Source organism: Pteropus alecto, unplaced genomic scaffold (genome assembly GCF_000325575.1).
Source record: "Pteropus alecto unplaced genomic scaffold, ASM32557v1 scaffold8, whole genome shotgun sequence".
Lineage (NCBI taxonomy): Eukaryota > Metazoa > Chordata > Mammalia > Chiroptera > Pteropodidae > Pteropus > Pteropus alecto.
Window position 1 is genome coordinate 2067840 of NW_006494609.1, and position 23523 is coordinate 2091362.

The 23523-nt window shown below is 35.1% G+C and overlaps 2 protein-coding genes and 2 pseudogenes across 14 annotated transcripts in view; 1 reads left to right on the forward strand and 3 right to left on the reverse strand.

Annotated features, from left to right (window-relative positions):
* Positions 1–22581, reverse strand: part of NUMB (NUMB, endocytic adaptor protein) — a 128026-nt gene extending 105445 nt beyond the window's left edge. For 12 of the 13 annotated variants that reach the window (XR_003044097.1, XM_015599699.2, XM_015599702.2 and 9 more), the window contains exon 1: positions 22486–22581. The gene's annotated coding sequence lies outside the window, so the exon portion shown is untranslated. Of the gene's footprint in view, positions 1–22264; positions 22347–22485 lie in introns of those variants that run through there. The other variant, XM_025042019.1, reaches the window with a different exon arrangement.
* Positions 2768–2886, reverse strand: LOC112473737 (annotated as a pseudogene).
* LOC102890857 lies at positions 11154–11744 on the forward strand (annotated as a pseudogene).
* The window catches only part of HEATR4 (HEAT repeat containing 4), a 50575-nt gene continuing 44781 nt past the window's right edge, over positions 17730–23523 (reverse strand). The window contains 1 exon segment of the mRNA XM_015599746.2: positions 17730–17911. Coding sequence (XP_015455232.2) covers positions 17730–17911 — 182 coding nt within the window.

Below are 23523 nucleotides of genomic sequence, written 5' to 3' on the forward strand. Positions count from 1 at the left end.
AGGGCTTGATATAAGAAGAAAAAGGAAGTAATATGTCTTATTATTTCAACTGAAGAAAAAAGGAAGCAAGATCATTTATCAGCAAGCACAATCTTCTTAGACACATCTCTAAAGAGCAGGATAATACCTTAGGCTTCCCTAAAAAATAGTAGTAGACGATAATCTACACGACTCATGCCTCCACTAATTCAAACCCCAAATCCAAGAATAATTTGACGTTTCTATTTTAAAAGGAAAAAATTTTTTAATTTATGCTTCTAAATTCATAAGGAAAGTTTAACTCACCAGAGTGAAGGCTTTAGAAGTTATAATACGCAAGCATGTTAGTTATAACTTAAACACACAAGTTAGAAGTCTTTCTTTAAATATTTTATTCCTCCTCCTGATTCTTCTTTTCCAAAGAGGGCCTTTACCTCGACCATAACTATGGTTGTCTAAGCCAAGACCTCTCTCTCAAACACCATCTTATTTCCTCCCTTATGCACACTATTACATTCCTTTTTCTTGACTTAAAATTCACTCCACTACAACTTCCACATCTGTATACATACTGCACTAACTTTTTTGATTAGTAGCTAATAGAAAAGTATATGCAATAGAGCTTAAAAGAATATCAATTACCTGAATATTTCTAAAATACAACAAATACAAAGAATAAAGCACTTCAGCATTTCATTATATTGAAAAAAAATTTGCAGTTCATCCTGAAAAACCTCCAATTAAGACCATTAAGACAGAGATTAAAATTAGATTTAAATGTCAAACCCCAAAGCCTCAAAACACGCCATAATGCCCAGACACATCTGCAGAAATTTCAAATACTGATTGACAAGTGTTTGGGATACACACACATTCTAAACAAAGAAGGAATTACAGGACTCACTTGAAAATATAATAACTACTCTCTCTATATGTCTATATATACATCACTTACTATGACAGCAGTGTTCTGAAAATATAAATACAAGTGCATATATAATTTCATTTCATAAGCACAAAGGAACACCAAGAGGTAGTAGCTATAATTCCAATTTTAAATATGAGAAACCATAGCTTTGAAAGATTAAAATGGCTCTAGTCAAGACAGTGCAGTATATTCACCCAAATAATAATTAATATATAAATGTATCAAATATATAAATAAAAAATGCATAGCTGCCTCAAAAAATAATATAAATAGTGACAGGGAACATAAATGCAAAATGGTAAGCAGTGCTGAAGCCAGGAGCCTACTGGGCTCCTTGTCCAGAAACAGGCAGTGGCAGCTGGGAGTTTGGCTTCCCTGGAGTACAGGGACTAAAAGTGCTCCATGTAAGACAGAGGAACTATTGGAGGGTAGGGCTCCCTTACAGAGAAAGCGACTTGCCAGTTCTGCTGGGGGCTATGACTTAAAGGCAATAACTCCCAGGAAGGTTGCAGGCCAAAGAGACAGCTTTTAAAACCAAGAAAGAAACCAGGCCACCTGCTAGCTCTGTGATTCGTCTGCCATACCTACAATACCACCAAAATCTCTGAGATATTGAGGCAGGAACCGTGAGATATTGAGGCAGGAACCGTAAGCCTTGTTCTAGAATTGGTGTCCAGAGGCACACATAAAACTATTATACACAGAGGGACAGTAAAAGTTAACTGAGCCTCAAGGATAGAAGACAACTAAAGTTGCTATTACATTCTGAATGGCATTCCAGTTTCCATTTCCTGAAGGGGTAGCTATTAAGACTGTTTCCAGTGCATCCTCACAACAGACTCTGTATTTACAAGATAAATCCTCATTACTTAAGGTAACCTAAGTGCTCCACATAAGACAGAGGAACTATTTTTAAACCTTTTCTACCTTCCCAAAAAAACCAATAATCATGATAACCTGAAAGATTTTTTTTTAAATGCAATCAAGTTACAAAAACGTATTTCTAACTGGTAGCCTCTGACAACTTCAAAACTAAGTATCTAGTTTCTCAGAGTCAAAGAAGAAAATGTCTTTATAACGAACCTTGTTGACTATCTAAGCAAAATTTATGTAGGATCTTTCAAATTCAGCCTTCCTATTATCAACCAGACACAGGACTTTCCTACCACCAGGAAGGGAGTGGTTTCCAGCTTTAGCATGACACAAGTGAAAGATTCTGAAAAGGAATTAAAAATAATCCTGAAGTAACTCAGAATAAAAAGTGTGTTTTAGTAAAACAAGAATCAAATTAGTAATCCAACCCTTAAATTCTAGACCTACCTCTTCCACTAACTAGCTGTGTGACTTTTAGCTAACCTAACCTAGTCTTCAAGTTCTTTATCTACAAAACAAGGACACTTTATAAAGTCTCATGGGCTCTACTAATTCTAACATGACATTCTTTTAAACATATGATAAGAATGTTTGCTAAATGAAAACAAACTCAGCACTTACATGTTTTCTAGAGCTTCAAAGAACTTTATAAATGATAATGATCCTTGTCTACCACTCTTCTCTCCTCCCCCCAAAAAATCACATAAGCAAAATCTGAAAACAAAACATTTTCTTAAGTTTTCCAAAGTACTTTTTAATATGGTAATGTATAGCCTAGAACTTTGATTGGATTTTATATATATATACACACACACACACACACACACACATATATACACACACACACACATACATGTATATGTGTATATATATGTGTGTGTATATATATATATTTTTTTTTTTTTTTTAAGCAAGACCACCCTTGGTTGACCTCACAGATTGCAAGGACCTTGTCTGTTTACAATCCTTTATTTTTTTTATTTTTTACACTGACAGCACCTGGTCTTCCTAGGTGGTCTCCCATCCAAGTACTAACCAGGTCCAACTCTGCTTAGTTTCCGAGATCAGACGGGATCGGGCTTGTTCAGGGTAGCATGGCCGTAGACAGATTGAGGTATAATTTATACATACTAAAATTCATCTTTAAGTGTACATTTCTGAGTTTGAAAAACACATACAGTCGTGTAACCACCACGACAAGAAACAGAACAGACGCAGACAACAGACAACACCCAAAAAAATACTCTCATGCCCTTTGTAGTCAAACCATCCCTACTCCTGGCAACTATTTGTCAGTTTTCTGGCCCTTTAGTTTTGTTCATTCCAAAATATCATTAAAATGGAATCAGCCAGTATACATGGCCTTTTGAGACTGGCTTCACTTAGCATAATGCAGCTGACATCCATATCCACGTTACTGCATGCACTGACATAGTATTCCACTGTGTATATATATGTACCAAAGTTTATCAGTTCACCAGTTCAATATATAGGGGTGTGCTTCCAGTTTTTGGCATTAGTATACATTTCTGTGTATGACTATAAGTTTTCATCCCGCTTGAGTTAAATACCTAGGAGTGGAACTATTGGATCATTACGGTAAATGTATATTTACCTGTTTACAAGAATCTGCCAAACCATTTTACAAAAAGACTGTACCGATAATAAGTTTTTTAATGGTTTTGAGGAAAAATAAGTTTTGGTCTTGTCACAATTTCACAGAAAGTGCCTAAACAGATCCAGATATTTTCAGAGAAAATTATTTTCCTGTGTCCTATTCATAGAAAGTAGAAGTTAACAAAGGAAGTTAGACTTTAAAGATAATAGACTTTAAAATATGTCATTTGAAATCACACTCATAAGCTCTATAGGCCACCAGGTGGGCGGGGGGGGGGAGGATGGGAGTGTGTGTGTGTGGGTGGGTGGGGGTGTGTGTGTGTGTGTGTGTGTGTTTCAATCCATTTGGCTAGAATGTGGGTTTAAACTGCCTATGTAGAAGAAGAGATTCCAAGTGGTTAAGTCTGTACAAATTCTGGTCTTCGGACATAAATGAAAAGCAAGCAGAAAGAAAGACATATAATAAACTCACTTGTAAAGATAATTCTTAGCTCTTAATGAGACCAGTATTTATGAAACCTGCCACTTTCACTTTCTTGTTTATCCAGTTTAGATTTCACAGTTCATCAATACAATGACTCTTCACAGGCAATTCAATGTTTCTCATGACACTCTCCTAGCAAAACTCCAGCTAGCCTTCTCCATGACTGCAACAGAGCAGTGGAGTTCTGAAGAAAATAAGATATCCACACAGACTGATTATTCTCGTAAATTCACAATTAACAACCTCAACCACAGCAATATTACTCTAAAGCTCCCTATAGTGGCTGCTTTATACCTCGTCCTCAATCCCTAAACCATTATATCCTATATTTATATATTTTTTAAAGTATTCCATCATTCTCTAAACAGCTATGCTCCACCTCCTCCCCCATTTCTCAGTTACCCTTTATAGCCACACTTCTCAAAAAAGTATCAACTCTGCCTCTAATTTCTAACCCTCATTCCCTATTCAACATACTCCAAACTGGTCCACCTCCACAAGTTCATTGAAACTGCCCCATAAACAGACTTAAATAGATGGCTCACTTAAAAGGATGAATGAAGAGAGCTTAATGGAGAATCTATTTACAAAGGTGTGGACAGAATTAAGGTAACATATATATTTTTATTTTAAATGTACTATTATTTTCATCACATATTCTCAAATGGCAATTTGCCTGTGTATTTCTTTATCTTCTTATTGTGCCTCTCCTTCCACCACACTCCATAAGGGCAAAGATTATTAATTCAATTCAGACACCACTGAGGACCCACTACATGCAAGGAACTATGATAGGCAACTGTGAGAGTTACAAAGAATGTTACAGTGGCAAGAATCCTGTTCCTAGTATGTATATAATCTATTTAGGAAGAAAAATGTATACTTAACTACAATGCAAAGCAGACAATATGCCATATATGGAATCAAAAATACAGATAAAGTTAGAGAAAGTGATGAATAAGAAAGACTTCATGTAAGAAGATGGTTATATTACCACTTGAAAGGAAAACAAAGAAAAAGCATTCAAAGCAGATCAAACAGCCTTAACAGAAAGACAAAAAGGGAAAAAGTAAAGGGCATATTGGGAGAGCACAGAGGAAATGTAGAGCTGTACTGCAATGTTTGATGACGTTAGCAAATAGGAAACAAATTTCTCAGTGAGTGTGATATAGAACTTAACTTTACAAACTGTAAATGAAAATATGAAATATTTTCAAGTGAAAACTAATATCTTTTCCAAGTCTAAACTCCAAATAATGGAGCTCATATAGACTAGTTTTAAAGTAAAAGATGCTCATTAAAAGCAAGTTTCATCAATTTCATGTGGAATTTATCATGACTTTTAAGGTGGTTTTAAACTATCAGTCTAAACAACAATTTTTCAAAAATCCTACTTATTCTTTCCAAATTTTTAATCCAAAGGTAATATTTTCAACAACATGGACTGACCTATAGGGTATTATGCTAAGCGAAATAAGTTGGAGAAGATAGAAGGACAAATGCCATACGATTTTACTTCTTTGAGGAATCTAAAACAAAACAAAATAGAAACGGACATATATAGCAAACTGATGGTTGTCGAAGGATGGGGTGGGGGATGGGAATAAAAAATGGAGGGACAAAAAAAGAAAGAAACTAGAGTATAGAGCAATAAAATCCACTTTGCATGATGAAATTAAAAAATACCTAACTATTAAAATAATAAATTTACACTCATGTATCACTTTATCTTCCAACACAAATTTCAAAGTAATTTAACACTTCCAAAAGGAAAAGCTAAGTATTTTAGCAGTATTCTCAAAAGAGTCATAGTGTTACTGGTAATAACTTATAACACTTTGTTATCCTTTATAGAGTCTAATTGACAATTGTTTATATATTCATTCAATAAGAATGTACTGATTACCAATCAAATACCCAGAGAGTCTATGCAGTACTAGAGTACTATACACAAAATCACAGAATTTTAAAGGTTAAAAGAAACTTACAAGAATAATCAATATAATTCTACAGAATAACAAAGTGAGGGGATAGGGCCTTACCATACCAGATATTTAAGTTTATTACAAAGCTACAGTAAATAAAGACAGTGTAGCAACAGCTCAGGGACAGGCAAATAGAGCATAAAAACAGGCCCGTATGTATACAGAAATGTGACTTATGACTTAAGATCCTCACTGAAGATCAGTGAGGAATGGATGCTACTCAGTAAATGGTGTTGGTATTCTCCATATGAAAAAGTTGAATTATATTCCTTATTCACTAGAATTTTTAGAATAATTTAACTATTTCAGCATCAAAAAAAAAAATTTTGAAGATCATCCAGTCCAATACTATCACTTTATAAAAGAAGAAACAATTTACCCCAAAGGCTTAAAACTCATATCCGAGAAGATATTTGCACAACAATGTTCATAGCAGCATTATGCACAGTGGCCAGGACATGGAAGCAACTGAAGTGTCCTATGATAGATAGATGATTGGCTAAAGAAGCTGTGGTACATACATACAATGGAATATTACTCAGCCATAAGAAGAGATGAAATACTGCCATTTGCAACAACATGGATGGACCTTGAGATAATCATGCTAATTAAATAAGCCAGACAGAAAAAGTTGAAAATCACATGATATCACTTATATGTGGGATATAAACCTAAAAGCAACAAATGAGCAGGATAAAAAAAGAGACTCATGGACAATAGACTAGTGGTTACCAGAGGATAGGTGACAGTGGGGAGGCAGATGGGGTAAAAGGGGTCAAATATGTGGTGACAGAAAGAAATCTAACTATAGGTAGTTAACACACAATACAATATATATGCGTCTTACTGCTGAATTGTACACCTCAAACTTACTGGATTTCGTTAACCAATGTCACCATAATAAAAAAAAAAAATAAAGAAATAAAAATAGCTAAATAAAAAATAAAAATAAATAAAAATAAGATTTAAAAAAAGAAGAAACAAAGATCTGGAGAAGTTAAAACATTTAGGCAAATCACAGTGCAGCAGCACAGGAATTAAACTCATATCTCATGACATATTTATTCAAGAATTTACATTCTCTCATTCGATACACACAAAATGCTTCCCATCCACCCCAACTTCTTTAGGGTACCCACGATATCAACAATGACACCAAAGTAGAAGCGGAGGGAGCCACAAAAGGTGTGGTAAAGGAAAAAGCCAATACATACATTCATTTCCTTCTATCCTCAAACCTTCTTTCAAGGAAATTGGCCAAAAATCCTAGCCCTCCTCTCAAAGATGAATCTTATCTAAACCCAAACTAATGACAAAGATGAGTTCCATGGTTTCACTATGCAGGAGATTCCAAAAGACAGAAGAGAATTTTAAGAACTGTGATTCTTGTATCAACACATCATAAATATCTATGAATATCAAGTATTTAGGTAGTTCTATTATTAGGCCCAACATTTTTCAGGCACATATTCCATCGATCTCAAATCTCACTGTTTCCAAAGGATGTTAAACATTTACACTTAGAGATTTTCACAAAGACCAGTTAAACAAACACTGCTGAAGACTGAAAGTAGCAGCTCCAATTCCAGCACTCACTTCAGGTATAGAGAGAAATGACATCTTCTCTAGGAAAGCACTCAATCTCAGGTTACTAGGGTTGTTCACCATTTGTTAATTCAAATAAAACTTTACTTCCATAAATCACCCCCTGGGATACATGACAGGACTACTGATAGTGAAGGGAGAGAAACTGGTGGAGAGCCTATTTGCAAACTTAGAAATCCCAATTTAAACTTTGGCCACCACTACGAGACAATGTTATGCTCTGTAAAAGCGCAAAATTGATTGCATTTAATTTAATCACTTTAGCATTGAGGGGTAAGAGTGTGAGCTCTTACTGGAGCCAGACTATCTATGTTCAAATCCCAGTCTACCACTTTCTCTATGATTTGGGGCAAATTCCTCAACTGGAAAATGAAGATAACAATAGTACCCACCCTCATAGAGGTTATTGTGAGGATTAAATTAGTGCATGTAAAGCCCTGAGAACATGCCTGGAATATAGCGTTAGCTGCCGCTAGTATTATTATTACCTAATACCCTTACTAGACTATCAGTTCTCATGTATGGCTCAAACACACAATAGTTTACTAGCCAGATGATGAGATTTTAATGATCCTGAATCAATGATTCAATGGACCAAATTAAAAAGGAGCTCTACAAAACACCACCTGAAGTTTTTCTTTTGAATCATTTACCCATCAAAGTTCTGACAAACATTAATCAACAGCAAATGTTTACTTAACTCCAAGAAATCTATATGAATTATCGCTGATATGGAACTTTAAAAAATCTTATACTTGAAGTGTTTTTCATTTTACTTTTAATTACAAATCAATCTCTGATCTTACAAATCAGATTAATAAATCTAGATCCATATGTAGTAATAAAACACACTAAACCTTTTATTAAGACACTTATTATCAATCGGCAAATTTGCTGTTGTAAAAGATGTCAACAACAAAAAAGAATAAGTGCTCAACATCTTTAAACACCTGGAAAATGTAAGCTAAAACCATTCTAAGATATCACTTTATGCCCACTAGAATGGATAAAAACCAAAGAGACTAACAACCCAAGTAACGGGTGGCGAAGATCTAGAGCAAATGGATTTCGCACACTGCTAATGGAGAACCACTTGGCAATTTCTTATAAAGTTAAACATTCACCTACCCTGTGACCCAACAATTTCACTCCTAGGTATTCAACCAAGAGAAATGAAACATATGTTCACAAAAAAAAACTTGTACAAGAATGTTTATAGCAGCCTTATTCATAACAGGCAAAAAATGAAAATAATGCAAATGTCTATCAATAAAATAGAAAAACAAAGCATGGTATATTCTGCTACTGTGGAATACTGTGCTACTTAGGAAGTTACCTGTTGTTTATAATAATGGTTTGAATTTACTATTCAACGAGAATATCCTATTTATATTTTCTTCAAATTGTCTCATTTTAAAATGCACTTAAAAAATCTTTAAAGATAATTTCTATTCTGAAAATAAAAATATTTTTTGTTCAGTAACTCATTTGTTTTCTTGCCACAATAAAAACTTTTTTTAAATGGTGCTTTTAAAAGGCAAATAAATCCCAGGGTTTAAGTGATACTCCTATAGAATCTCTTCGATGTATTTACACATTTTTTTCTTATGCATTCTTAGTGCATGTTCTTCCTGAGTAAAGTGTTTTCTCCAGAAATTACTAATGTATAGAAAGAAGACTGGCTTAAAATTGCTACTGTGATGGAAAGAGTCTTAGGGAGATACAACTGGAACTTGAGGCAAACCGAACACTTAAACTGTGGTTTAGAGATTATCTTAATGGCATTGTATTTAAAAGTACATACTACTGCTATAATTTTCTACTGATTATGGTTTCCTTAATAAACGTAAAGGAAATAAATAAAATAAAATGAATCTCAAAAACATGTTAAGCAAAAGAAGCCAGATAAAAAGGGGTATGGTAGACCCCCTTAGCCATGGTTTTGCTTTCCATGGTTTCAGTTGCCCATGGTAAACCGCAGTCCAAAAATATTAAATTTTCCCAACCCCTGACATCATCTGCTCCTGACATCCAATCACCTACATCATCATGGCTCAATGATCCTGGATCATCTGAAGATGATCGTCCTTCTGCCTATAAAAATTAATAAAGTGAAACCTCACTATTACTAAAGTAGAAATCTCAGTAGACTTCAGAAGTCTACTAAAGGGAAACTTCCTGACTCTGGAGTCAGGAGGCCAGAAGGGGGAGCTGTCAAATTTTACCACTAGAGGTCCATTACAGGAAGAATTGTCAATTACAGACCCCGACAAGGAATCATAACAAGCCCCAACAGGAAAGATGTACATTGCATTTCCCACAAGAAATCAACTACCCCAGAAACTAAACCAATGAGAAACTGTCATCACCGTGAACTCCTGCTTTTCTCCAATGAGACCTTTCATTCAAAACAACCCCTCCCAATTTCCTCCTTTTTCTCTATAAAATAGTCCTCTCCTTTGTTTCTTGGGCTTGCCTATGGCTTTTGCTATAATTTGTCCCAAACTGCAATTCTTTGCTGTGCCCAAATGAATCCATTTTTTTGGTAAAATAACTTTTATTTTTAAGGTTAACATGACATATTATCAGAAGGTCAATGGTAGCTTAATGCCACGTCACCATGACTAAGTCATTCTCCTAACTCCGTCTCATCACTTGGCATTTTATCATGTTGTATCAACACAAGATGGGTGAGTATGGTACAGTAAGATATTTTGAGAGAGAGAGAACCACATTCACATTACTTTTATTATAGTACATTGCTATAATTGTTCTATTTTACTTAAATCTCACATCAAAGATGAGTATAGTATGATAAAATATTGAGATACCACATTGACATAGCTTTTATTACAGTATATTGTCATAATTGTTCTATTTTATTATTGTTGTTAATCTCTTATGGTGCCTACTTTATAAATTAACTTTATCATAGAAAAAAAAACAGTACATATAGGGTTTGAATTATCTTGGTTTCAGGGATCCACTGGGAGTCTTGGAATGTATCCCCCATAGATATGGGAGAACTACTGTACATATGGTAGTATTCCATTTACAAAATTCAAGAACAGACAAAATTTAAAAGTAGTTGCAGGGAGGGGAGGGTAAAACTAAATTGAAAGGGACATGAAACAACTTTTTGCTGATCATGTATATAAGTCACAGCTTTGAATTTTATCCATCCCTAGATTCCATGTAAAAAATTAGCATCCACTAAAAAAAAAAAAAGAAATGAACAAAGAATAGGAACATAACTTCACTTAAATACTGAAAGGTTAATAATCATATTTAAAATGTTCCACTAGTGATCAAATAAATACAAATTTCAGAAAGCAGATATTTTCTCCTGATCAAATTTGCAAACATTTTTAAATAACACTGCTGGCGAAGGTATATATCTCAATCTCATACCTTGCTAATGGTAATGCAAATTGGCACAACCTTTCTAGAAAGCAATTGTGCAATATTTTGCTCTCTTAAGAGCCCTAAGAAATGTATACCTTGACTTGATAATTCCACTTACAGGAATCTATCTTAAGAACATAGAAATGTGGGGGCAGAGTCATGTGTTAGCCAAAGATGGCTGTGCTCAGGTGAGCTGAGCAAAGGTTGCAGTGAGCCTTAGCAGCTGAGGAAAAATAGAGGAAGCACCAACTGCTGGTAGGAGAGCAAAAGGCTCAAGATGGAAAATCACGAACCAGATGATACTGTCAAGAAAAACCAATTCTTTGATATCATGTCATTATTTTTATTAACCAGAAAACCTAACCAACTTCCGAAGCAGAAAGAGATCTACTTGAACATGGATCTACATGTATTGGACTTAATGCTGCCTCTGTGGCCTAATAGTTAAGTCTTTTATGGTGCATCTTAAATGTGGCACATATAGCTGCAGGCTTACCAATGGCAGTGAACCCATTTTTGACAGCGAACATCTTAGAAAGGTTTTGTAAATTTACCATTGAATACACGTGATTTGAATTGTGAAACCTGTACCTTAATACAGGGTAAATTGGTTGCTCTTGTTTTTCGTGGTCTGGATCCTGTTTTCTTGGCTATTCCTGTGAATGGTGGTGGCCTAGCAACCAGGTATGCCTTAGCCCTGCTACCAGAGAAAGGAAACACTTTAACCTACTGGATCAGAATTTCTAAGCCCGTCTTTAGTAAAACATAATTTCCCTTTTTGCTCCAGACTGGATTTGCAGCATACCTTGCTTCTAGACAATATAAACTACTTATACAAAAGGCTCTTCAACTACCTGATCTAGCCTAGAAATTCAGTGATTGTTAAGCAAATGTGTATACAAAAATAAAATTATTGAAATTATTATAATTTTTTAAAAAGAATACAGAAATGTGAATAAAGATTTGTGTTTAGCAATATTTGCTCATTTTGTTTATAATAATTGGAAATTTATTAATCTAAGTGTGAATGATATGAAAATTGGTTGCATAAATGATGATATATCCATTAATGAAATATTCACCATTTTTAACTGTTTTCAAATAATTGTAATATTAGAATGTATCTTTTAAAAAAGCAGGCTCCAAAATTATATACATAGTAAAAATACACATAAATAAAAAACAGAGACAATAAATGTGGATGTAATTAAAAATTATAAGTAGGTGCCAACAGCACATAAAAATTATGATTATATCTCACAAGTATCTGGGCTTCACTGTAAGAACACAAGTGATACATACCTCTCACTAAGTCAACTGGAGGGGGAAAAAAAAAGAGTAAGAACATTCACTAAAAGAATATACCGTTCAGCATTATTTCAGATACAAATAGTCAACTTATCAAATGAACCTCAAAGTCCTTCAGGGTATGCTAACAAATCTATAACAAGAAAGTTACAGAATTTAGTACAATGCAAATATATACCAATCATGTTTAATTTGAGCTAGAGAAAATAATGACATGATTTAGTGATTTTCCACAGGACTGAACTCAGCTCTATTACAAAGAAACAAAAGGGAAAGGCACAGCAAGCAAGAAGTCAAGCCAGCAAACTGATTTCCCAGGAAATTAGTTCTTACTTGGCAAAGTACTGGCCTCATATTCTAAAGAAGTAGAACTCTACAAATAGAGATGAAACACAGAAAATTCAAATATTCTTATGAAAGATTTATACTTTTCCCTTTGCTCTTAAGATCTCCAAAAGAGAATAATTAATGCCTATTAAAATATATGAAAAAAATTAGAAACCCAATTTAGAGTTAACTGTTCTATAGACAAAGAATAAGTTTTTCTCAAAATATTAAGTACATTTCACAAGTTGTAAAATATTTTTATTATTTTTAAAATGAAAAGGAAAATACTATGTTATTTCTAACCTTCAACTAGTATTACATGGAACAGAAAACCTTGATATTAATGATATTAATTCTGGATTTTAAATTTACCAAGGTTAATTAAAATCCTTATAATTTTTCTCCATGTTTTTAATCATCGCTATAGAACATTTCCTTGAATTTCCAATTTAAAAAATAAAACCTTAGTATTTGCTCTTCTTTCAGAAAAGGCTACATGTAATAATCGAAAAGAGTCTTTTTTATCTTAATAAGGTAATAAGGCAGGTAAGTTAAAGAGGGAGACCCTGAAGAAGAGAGAGGGAAAAAAGAAAGGATATAATAGAAGCTTTTCTTTCTTTAAGTCACATGTTTAAAAATCTCACCCTGATTCCCATTAAACGGTCCAGCATTGAAGCTTTTGTAGAATTATGGACACAAGGTTGTCCAGTAGGAAGTAAAATGGCACCTGAATTTTATTTAATGTTCAAGTATAAAGTAATGTAAGGATGAAATTATATAATCGTATATTTAAGTCAGTGGGTTCATTTATTCTAAAATGCGTCCCTCAGCACCATAACCCCAACTGCCACCCTAGACCAACAAATTGCTACCTAGAAGAATTCATAACAAAGCAGAAAATTTTATTAGACTTTTTTAACAAGCCAATAAACAAAAAGTAATGGTCTCAACAAATGGTGCTGGAACGACTGGATATCCATAAGCAAAATAATTAAGTTGGGCCCCTTCTCCATATTATACACAAAAATTAACTCATAATGGATCACAGATCTAAGTGTAAGAGCTAAAACTATAAAACTCTTAGAAAAAAACAAGCATAAATATTCATGACCTTGGATTAGGAGATAGTTTCTTAGATATTATATCAAAAGCACAAGCAAAAATAAGTTGCACCTCATCAAAATGAAAAGTTTTTGAGCTTTAAAGGACACCATGAAGAAAATAAAAACACAACCCACATAATGGGAAAATATATTTGCAAATCACATATCTGATACGGGACTTGTATCCAGAATATGCAAAGATTTTTTTATAACTCATAACCCAATAATAGAATACAAACATCCCCATTTGTTAAATGGGCAAGGAATTTGAATAGACATTTCTCCAAAGAAGTTATACAAATGGCCAATAAAACCATGAAAAAAATTCTCAACCTCATTAGCCTACAGGGAAATGTAAAACAAAACTACAATGAATTATCACATCACAGCCACTATAATGGCTATAAAGAAAAAAAAACAGAGATAATAGCAAGTGTTGATGAGGACGTGGAGAAACTGGAATTCCAATTCCCACCACTGGTGGGAATAGAAAACAGTATAGCTACTTTAGAAAACTGAGTTACTGTATCACACAGCAATTCCACTACTAGGTAAACACCCAAGAAAAATGGAAACATGTGTTGGTACAAAAATTTATAAACGAATGTTCATAGCAGTTTTATCTGAGTAGCCAAAAACTGGAAACAATCCAATGTCTATCAACAGGAGAATAGATTTTAAAAACTGTGACATATCCATATACTGGAATACTACTCAACAATAAAAACAAACTACTGATACACAAAATAACATAGATAAATCTCACATTAATTAGGCAGAGTGAAAGAAGCCAGACCTCCCTCTCAGAAAAGAAGTATACACCATACAATTTTCTTTACATAAAATTCTAAAAATTGCAAGTTAATGTACAAAAACAGATTAGTGGTTATCCCTGGGAGTGGAAAGAGATAAATTACAAAAAAAGCACAAGGAAACATTTACAGTAGCATGTTCCTCATCCCGCCTGTGGTATAAAAATTCATCAAATTGTATACTTTAAATATGTACAATTTCATTGTATACCAATTATACCTGAATAAAGTTGTTCAAAAAAAATGCATATGTTGGGAGAACAGAAAAATACTAGTGTTTCTGAAATGGCACATTTGGGTAAGAAAAAGATAGGAAATGTACACTGAGAGCTTTTACATATGACGAACCTTTTTAAAAGTCAAAATATTAACTGATCCTTACATAATAGCTGAATTTTCAGCATCCTTTGATGGAGCAAATAGTGAAGGCAACCAAAGCTACCATGAATTCAGTCTAGCCTTTAAAATAAAGATTTTTAAAATTTGTATCAACATTTATATATTGTTTTATATATATACATATATGTTGTATATATTCATATAGTCTTCATATAGGTATATGTCAACATTTATATATTATATTCTTCATATATGTATCTGTGTTTGTGTATATATGGATATATGTACAAAAGTTCTAAGTACATATTATGTACATATATATGTATATATAGAACTTATTATACTTTTATCTACAGATAATATCTGATGAGCTAATGGATTTGAGAACCCTTTACTAACAGCAGAAAACATCCACCCTTAATCCTAAGAGTTGCAGGTAACGGATTAAGGATATTCAATGTCAAGAAGATTCAATACTTAAATATTAGCTTAAATAAAATAAAAGTCAGGTCTAATGAAAAATTTATCTAATAAGTTCCATAGCTACATTTCATGATCTAAATGAATATAAGGACTGTTATCACTGCTTATCTGATTATAAAAAATTAAGAACTTACTGTGACTTAAAGGAAAAAATATAGCTGAATTAAAATAAAGATTCAAGTTTTTCCACAGATTGACTATACTAAAAATAACAGAGTTGAGAAAAATTCAAGATTGTTTTTAATGTCTATATGAAGATTAAGTTTCATAGTTCGACTTTATATACAAGACTTTTACGGTCCATGCAAAAAACACAGCAAACCTTATAATAGTAGCTAACATTTTCTAAACATGTTATGAGCTAAGCACTGTGTTAAATGCTTTATATGAATTATCTAATATAATCCTCAAAGCAATTTATTTTACAGATAACAATACTAAAGCTAAAAAAGTTAACCTGGCTAAGGAAGCAGAGCCAGTTTTGAACTCAGGCAATCCGAGTTCATTTACTTGTCACAGAACTCAACCCCGAGTCAGGATCTCCCCATCATTCATTCAATACATTTATGTATGCCAGAAAATACCAAGAAATATAAAGTCATGAATGCAAAAATGTACAACTTTATTAAGAGATTAAATCTAATATCACAAAATAACATTTTAAAAAATCCTCAACAATATAAAATACCAAAAACTGTATGGTTCTTAAAATTAGGTTAGAATATAAAAGAGATCATTAGGAAATGAACAGCTTTTGATGTAACATGTTAATGTTAACATTTTTTAGAAATAATGACTAGTTCTATAAATGGACATTTACAGTTCATTCTCTTGCCAATATTTCAATACAATATATAGTACTGCATTCCTTGCAATAAGGAAGACTTGGCTATCATAGGAAATATCCCTTCATACTACCAATAACAAATAATTTTCAAAAATAAGAATAAATCAACTCTTTAAAATAGTTAACCATTCAAAAATTATGTTCACTGATGAAGTTTAAAGAAAGCCCATTACATCATGAATGTTATGGAAATTATGCACCTGCTTTCGTCAGAGATACTTTAAGAAATAATATAGCTTTTAACAGCTTTCTACAGATACAGAAAGGTTTTTCTTTCACCTCTGATCAAATCCTTAACTAGGGAAGGTACAAGACCTAACTTGTGAAATAAAATCTACTTCTACTTGGAATAGTAAAGAGGAATGAATTAACTGTAGGGGAAGATAAATTGATTCTAATTGGCATTTAAAACTAATTTAAAATCATTAAATCTATAATGTTCAATTGTTTTTTTCTAGTAGTAGGGTTAATGGTTCCCACTGTTAACAAAAACTTATACATATTTGGAAGAGAATCAGGTAATGCTAGAGACAGCCAGTGACCACATGATAAAATATTAGCCTCATATGCCCCATGTTTTAGTCTAATTCACCAAACTAAACCAACCACAAAAACAAACTAAGGTAGTAAATGCTTAAAATAGAAGTAAAATTTTAAAGTCAATTCTGGTTTTCCTAACTGCCATTAACCACAGTATCTGGACTATTAGCTCCTCCTAGAAAGAGAAATCTATAATAGATCTAATATTGTTATAATTATTAATAATTAACATCCCCCATGTTGAGTGCCCACTATGGGCAAGGCACTATACAAAATGCTTTTCATTTAACTGTAACTATAAGCCTGAGAAGAAAAATAATATAAGCTCCATTTTATAAATGACAAAAATGAGGCTAAGGTAGGTGTAATAAAATGCTAAATTAGTAAATAATAGAGCTAGGATTCAAAAACATGACCATACAATTATGAAACGTGGACTGTGTCCGTTCTATAATGCTTCCTCAGAACACAAATAATGCCTTTTTCAATTTCATAATATAGTAGTTACAAATATATGTCTGTCATAATCGGGCTATTCTGTGGTTCTGTGAGATTTTCAAGTTAAAAAAAAGTTTACCTTGATTAAACAATACTGACAGCTAAAATTCCTTATAACAAAGTTGGTGACATTAAAAGTAATTAAGTAAATAAACCTAAATAAATTATGCAAAGCAGCACCCCATGACACAACTGAAGGGTACTTGAGGTCTACTTGTGCACAGTTGACCATAATGAAAACATCACTTTTACTTTCGTAAGGCCAGAGGTAGCCAAGGTCAATCTTAAATAAAGTTATGAATTTTGCTTTTTTGTGTGTGTTGCTGGCTTCTCTGACTTTGCTGTTATTCAGGAGCCAAGCAGTGTTCTAACAGTGTTCTAAACAAGTTACTACAATTAAGATTTTGCTATCTAATCAGACAACTCAAGACTTTGATCCTGATTAGAAGACTGCAAGGCATCAGCAAGCAAGTAGGGAGAAAGTTTTGGTGGGGTGAGAAGAGAAAGTCACTGAACAATAATTATTAATATAGCAGCTCCCTGGTTAATCCATTTAAGATGACTGAGAGTCTCTCCCTACTGCTTAATCCCAGACTCTACTGGAAAGAACCAGTGGGAAGGCTTGGCCTAGTTACAATTGCAGGGGACCTGTTCCCAAGAGCTGCAGAAGTAGAGACAAGTGTCCAGCCTTCTTCTAAATCCACATGATCCTGCCCAGGTTCCAGGCCTCTAGCACTAGCAATTCTCAGTCTATTCACTTGTATTCTGACATGCTTTCCTGAGTGGAAGAAAACAAAGGAAGAGTTATAGCAAGCAGTGGAAACTGCACAGAACAAAAAATACGTCCATGGGAGAATGTTGCAAATAGGATCATCCTCCTTTACATATGTCACTCCAGGAAAACTGCCAAGAATGGCTAGGCTCACTCCTCTAGACATACTTCCTGCAGACCTCCAGACTCCTCCTTAAACACATGTCAGTATTCTCCTCATTCTCCCTTAGTTTCAATCCTCCTTTTGCCCCAAGATTTTCAAGCGCATATTTTATATTCTCAGAAATGTATAGCAATATCACAATGACATCCTATTTATCAGTACCTGTGTCTTACATTTGAACAAACATCCTAAAGCATGATAGGAAATTTTTACCTTTAATAATGAAATTTCCAGTACGTTATATGACTGAAACAAATTTTCTTTGCAAATAAAAGATTTGTCATTATGTTGAGATAAAAATAAATAAATAAATAAGATGTCACATTTTAAAAGTATATTTAAGGTATACAATTGTTTCCTTTCTCCTTAGCCTTATCAAGGAAACATAACAGTTCAGAAATTGGCAGAATTCAAGATCTATTCTGTAGAAATCAAAATCTATTAAATACAATAGATGTGTTTTGGCAATTCCAAAATAAAATGTAGCTTCAAGTACTCTAATTTTTAAATAAGACTTTTTCTTAAGGTGATAAGTTCACCAAGAGACCTTTTCTAATAAAAGGAATTCTCCCAGCAAACTAAAAACCAGATATAGGTTTTTGTACTTGGACAGAACTAGATTTTCAGGCACCAACATTTCCATTAGGATTTACTGAATGGGTAATTGAAGAGCATTACCCTCCAGAAAAGAAGACAAAAACTTTACTGAAATAGAAAATAAACTTAATTACCTAGTGTTAATTGAACTTCCACATTTAAAAATCATTTACAGGAATAATCTTTGATAAGAGAAATTTCATTTCACTGAATTACACAGTCAAAAGCAGTTTCTTTGGGATATAAAAACCACTATAGATTAAAAAATCTCACTGTAAAATGAGTAGAGCAATCAGCTATTCCGAGATAAGTATGATTAAATTATGGATGAATAGTAAGTCAACTGAATAAAGTCCATTTAGTAAGAAGTAAGTAATCAAACTGGTCACTGTTCACAGTTATGAAGAATGAACTTTTATAGTTTTCCCACACTTATTAAGATTTTGCATTCCTCCATCAGTTAGAAAATAACTGAATATCGAAACAACTGTGCCCACCAAATGTACAATGATGTAAAAAACAACCATTTGTGGTAAGGATCCTACATTTAACTCAATATAAGGAATTCAAAAGCTTTCATCCTGGGAATCTTTATCACACAAAATTAGTAAATTTTTTTATGAAAAGACTGCTTATATCTTTCAACTTAAACATGCAATGATAATACATTTTGCAGTCTTCCAAACAAAAACAAAAATTTTAACAAAATATAAAAATCTGTTAGAAAAATTATTTTTGAGAGGAAAAAATTATCTAAAAATCCTAAAGCAAAGCTACACCAACAGTTTCCTCACAATTTCATAAATCATTAATGAAAAGGTTATGTAAATCCACTAAATTAAAGATTTTAAAGAGAGCTACAAGGATCTCTGTTTTCAATGCTGCTTTTCTGTTCTCATATCCATAAAAAGTTAAACCAACTCTTTCTAAATAATAAACCAACTTGTTTTTAATAGAAAAATAAAACTAAGCATAGCACAAAACATACACATATATTCTCAATATATCCTATAGATTACACTTAGGTCCCTCAAACAAGTTAAATTTACAACATATGTCACATCCAGTTCATTTTCAAGAGAGAAAACCATCAAAACAAAAGTTCCGGTTTAATAAACTATTTACTTTGTGGTTAAGCCTCAGTCCCAGGTGTATTTCACTGTCAAGTATTATCACTATTTCTTCTCTCTTCAAAAACCTAGAAATCTAAAATACACAAGTACATCTGGTTCCCTTAAAAATGCTTTTATATTATATGTTTTTGTATTAGTATAAGGCTATGAAAAATTTTAAGATATTATTAAAAAGAAACACCCTTTCACTTTTCCCTTTTGAAGTGTGTCTCATTTGGTTTTTGCTTATTTTCTATACATGAACTGTTCTCAAACCAGTCGATTTCAGTGTTAGTTGTTGACTGTCAATATGTCCTGTATACTTGGGATTTTTACAGACAGTGATAAAAAAGAAAGGGTAAACAAGAAGGCACAAGTGAAACAAAAGTGTACCACATCTAAGAAATACCAGTCAATTTCATTTCTCTGCTTCAAATTCCCTTAAGTCCTCGTGCCAAAGATTTTCAATATTTAAAGAGGCACAACACAGTATGTAATAAGACAAACACAGGAGAAACCAAATTAGAAACAGAAGAAATTTAATAGAATGTATCACCACCTGAGAAAATTACCACAAAAAGAAGAAAAACAAAGTAATAAAAAAACTAGTCCCTAGATACACCCCTACTGAAGGTTTGATTTTGCTGCACTGCATGGCTCAAAACAGTGTTACAAACTCTTGACTGTCAGAAATATTTTACATTGTGACCTAGTACATACATACATGTATGAGAAAAATTTCCCAAAACAATACTTTTCCTTACCAAGTGCAATGCTAGTCAATTCTATTTCATTGTATTTTTCAATGCTGGTGGGAACTCACTAAAATTTAATTTTATAAACTACTAATAAATCATGATCCAGTTTGAAAAACAGGCTTAAAATAGAGTATGCCTTATATTAGAATCTTTTTTGCAATTTGCCTCTTTCTTTAGCAGGGAAGACAGGTATTTTAAAGTTGCTACATTATTAGTTTTCATTTAAAGCAAGTGGTTCTTAAAGTGAACCCACATAAGCATCACCTGAGGTAAATGCAAATTCTCAGGCCCCACGCAGACCTACTAAATGAGAAAGCCAGTAGTCTGTATTTTACCAAGCTCTCCAGGTGATTCTGGTGCAAGCTAAAGTTTGAGAACCATTTCATTAAAGAAGTCAGGTCTTTCTTTATCCTCTATTTAACAATCCAGTACACAGTGCTTACTCTGTGCCAGTTGATATTCTAAAAGTCCTACAAATATCAACTCATGTGAAAAAAACAACCCTATGAAGTAGGAATTATCCCTATTAGACAGATGAGGAAACTTGCACAGAAAGGTTAAACTCTCCCAGCTAAGAAGTGGACTAGAATTCAAACTTCTAATTTGGCAAAGGTATTCCTATTCTCTTCATAACTCTCTTCTTTCTGATCAAGTCCCCAGATCTACTCCTTTATACATTCCTCTCCTTTTCCCTTTCAAATTCCCTATCCTGTCAATGTCCTCGTTTTCTAATATTATTGCTGTCATCTTCAAACAAAATTCTTTACGTAAGTTCTGAAATGCAAATCACTTAATCTTGTTTTTAGAACCTTTTCTGGATCCTAGATGGCATCTTAGGATTCTATTTCTTAAGTTCTTAGAGCCTATTAATAGCCTCACTGTTAATTTCCCGTATCTACTGTGTTGGCCAGTTTCCGCAAGACCACTGCTCTCTTCCTGAGCAACTTTCTCGTTCCCTCCTACTACCCTCTATCTTTTACTTCCTTCTTACTCCGCCCACCTGCATGTCATTTTGTTTGACTCCTCTGTAACTAAAAGAACTTCCACTTCCCAGCTAGACCCCTCTGGTCTCAAATCGGAGATACTCCAAGAGGGTTGTTTTTTTTTTTTTTCTGGTGCCCGGGGATCCTCAGACCCAGAAGTTCCCAGTCTAGTCTTGGCTCTCCCATCCCAGACCAGCGTGGGGGTTGGGGGGAGAGGGAAGGCGCTCGGGTTCCTCCCCAAGGAGTTCAAGGTCTCCGCGGGTCCAACCCTTCTCAGACCCGCAGCTCCTTAACCTCCCAGAAGCCCTCCTCCCTCCCACAGCCGACTTTCTCAGAAGGGTTCCCAGCCCCCTCCCTGCCTTTCCTCGACGCCCTCGCTCGGACCCAGGCCGCTCCCTGTCACCCGGACCCCGGCTGCCTTCGGTCTCCCTTCTCCCTTAGACCCCAGCCACTCCCAGTTTCCCGACCCCCCAGCTCCCTCCTCCGCTGGGGCCGCTCCCCGGCTTCGCGGGCTCCCCTTCTCCCTCGCACCCAAGCTGTCCTGGGTATTCCCGAGTCACTCCGCCCTCGGATCAGGTCGTTACCAGTCACCCCAGGTCATCCCCCACTCTGGGACCCCGGCTGCTCCCGTCTCCCCAAGGGACCTATCCCACACACACCAGCTGTGGTCAGTGCCCCAGACCCGTGCAGCAGTGCGTCCTAAGGGTCCTCCCGGCCTGACCTGCTCGAGTCCGGCGCCAGCCTACCTGGAGCACAGGAACTCCGCCGCCGGGAGCCGGGCCATTCTCCCACCAGCCCAGTCAGCGCGAACTCGCCGCCGCCCCCGCCTCCGCCCTGGCCCGGGCCCCCCCCGGGACCCGACCCGCTGTCCAGGGCCCCTTCCTCTTGCCTCCACCTCCGGAGCGCCAAGCAGGAGTTTCCGCTCCGCGATGACCCCCAGACCTCAGGCCGCATTACCAGCACTCACCTGCCGCTGCCCCCGACCAACTCCAGAGCCACTGCCTCTACCTCCGCCGCCAGTAGCCAGCCACTAAGCGCCACCACCTCCCCCATGACAACAGGCCCACCCATTTTATACTTCCTACCTCTGCATTGGATAGTGGGGCCGCGGCTCTCTGCTCTGATTGGTTTTTCTTACCTGTCCATCATTGTTTCCTTACCGCCCCTTTCCCTGGACCCGGTATTAGCCTCCGTCCGGACCCCGAGCGTTCCAGACCAGGCTTTAGTTGTAATTGGTTGATGTTTGGACCGTTCAAAGTTATGATAGGCTGTCTAAAGTGTCTGTTAAAGCAACTGGCAAGGGATAAGACGGCTACGGCTGGTTCAAGTACAGTTTGGTTGCGCAGTAGAAAGCCAGGAAGGGGCAGAATCTCACATATGAGGTTACCAGGGAAGGGTTAACTCTTTGTTGTAGAGTTTACTCGTAAATTCATCCCTTTCTCCAGCTCCCTTCCTATAAGGAGAATCTTATAACTCTCGCTTACTCATAGGATAGTACTTAGAAAACACCAACATCAGAGGTTGTGTTTAAGAAGTGTTTCCCATTCCTTGGGAGAAAAGCACTGTATAGATAAATTTCTCTCTCTCTCTCTCTCTCTCTCTCTCTCTCTCTCTCTCTCTCTCTCTCTCTCTCTCCTCTCTCTCTTTTCTTTTTTCTTTTTTTTTTTTTTGAGGTCCCAGTGTGCCCAGTTTCCTTGAACTTCTTCCCAGAACTCTCCGTGTTAAAAGGCAAAGCACAACCGTTTATTTAGCAGAAATCAGTCCACTTCGGTTGCAATTGTAAACGTCGTTAATAAACTGAAGTGCCGTGTTGAGTGTTCAGCTTCCAGACTCACCCCTGGCTGGTTCCTGTAAAGTGACCAGGCAGCTATCAACAAGTTTGGACTGAATGGGCCACATTTTACACTTGTGATGCTTTGGAAATTTGAATTCCTCTCCTCCCACCTCCCCCCAACTTGATTTTAATGTTCAGCAGTTCTTAAACAACCCTACTAGATGTGTGTCA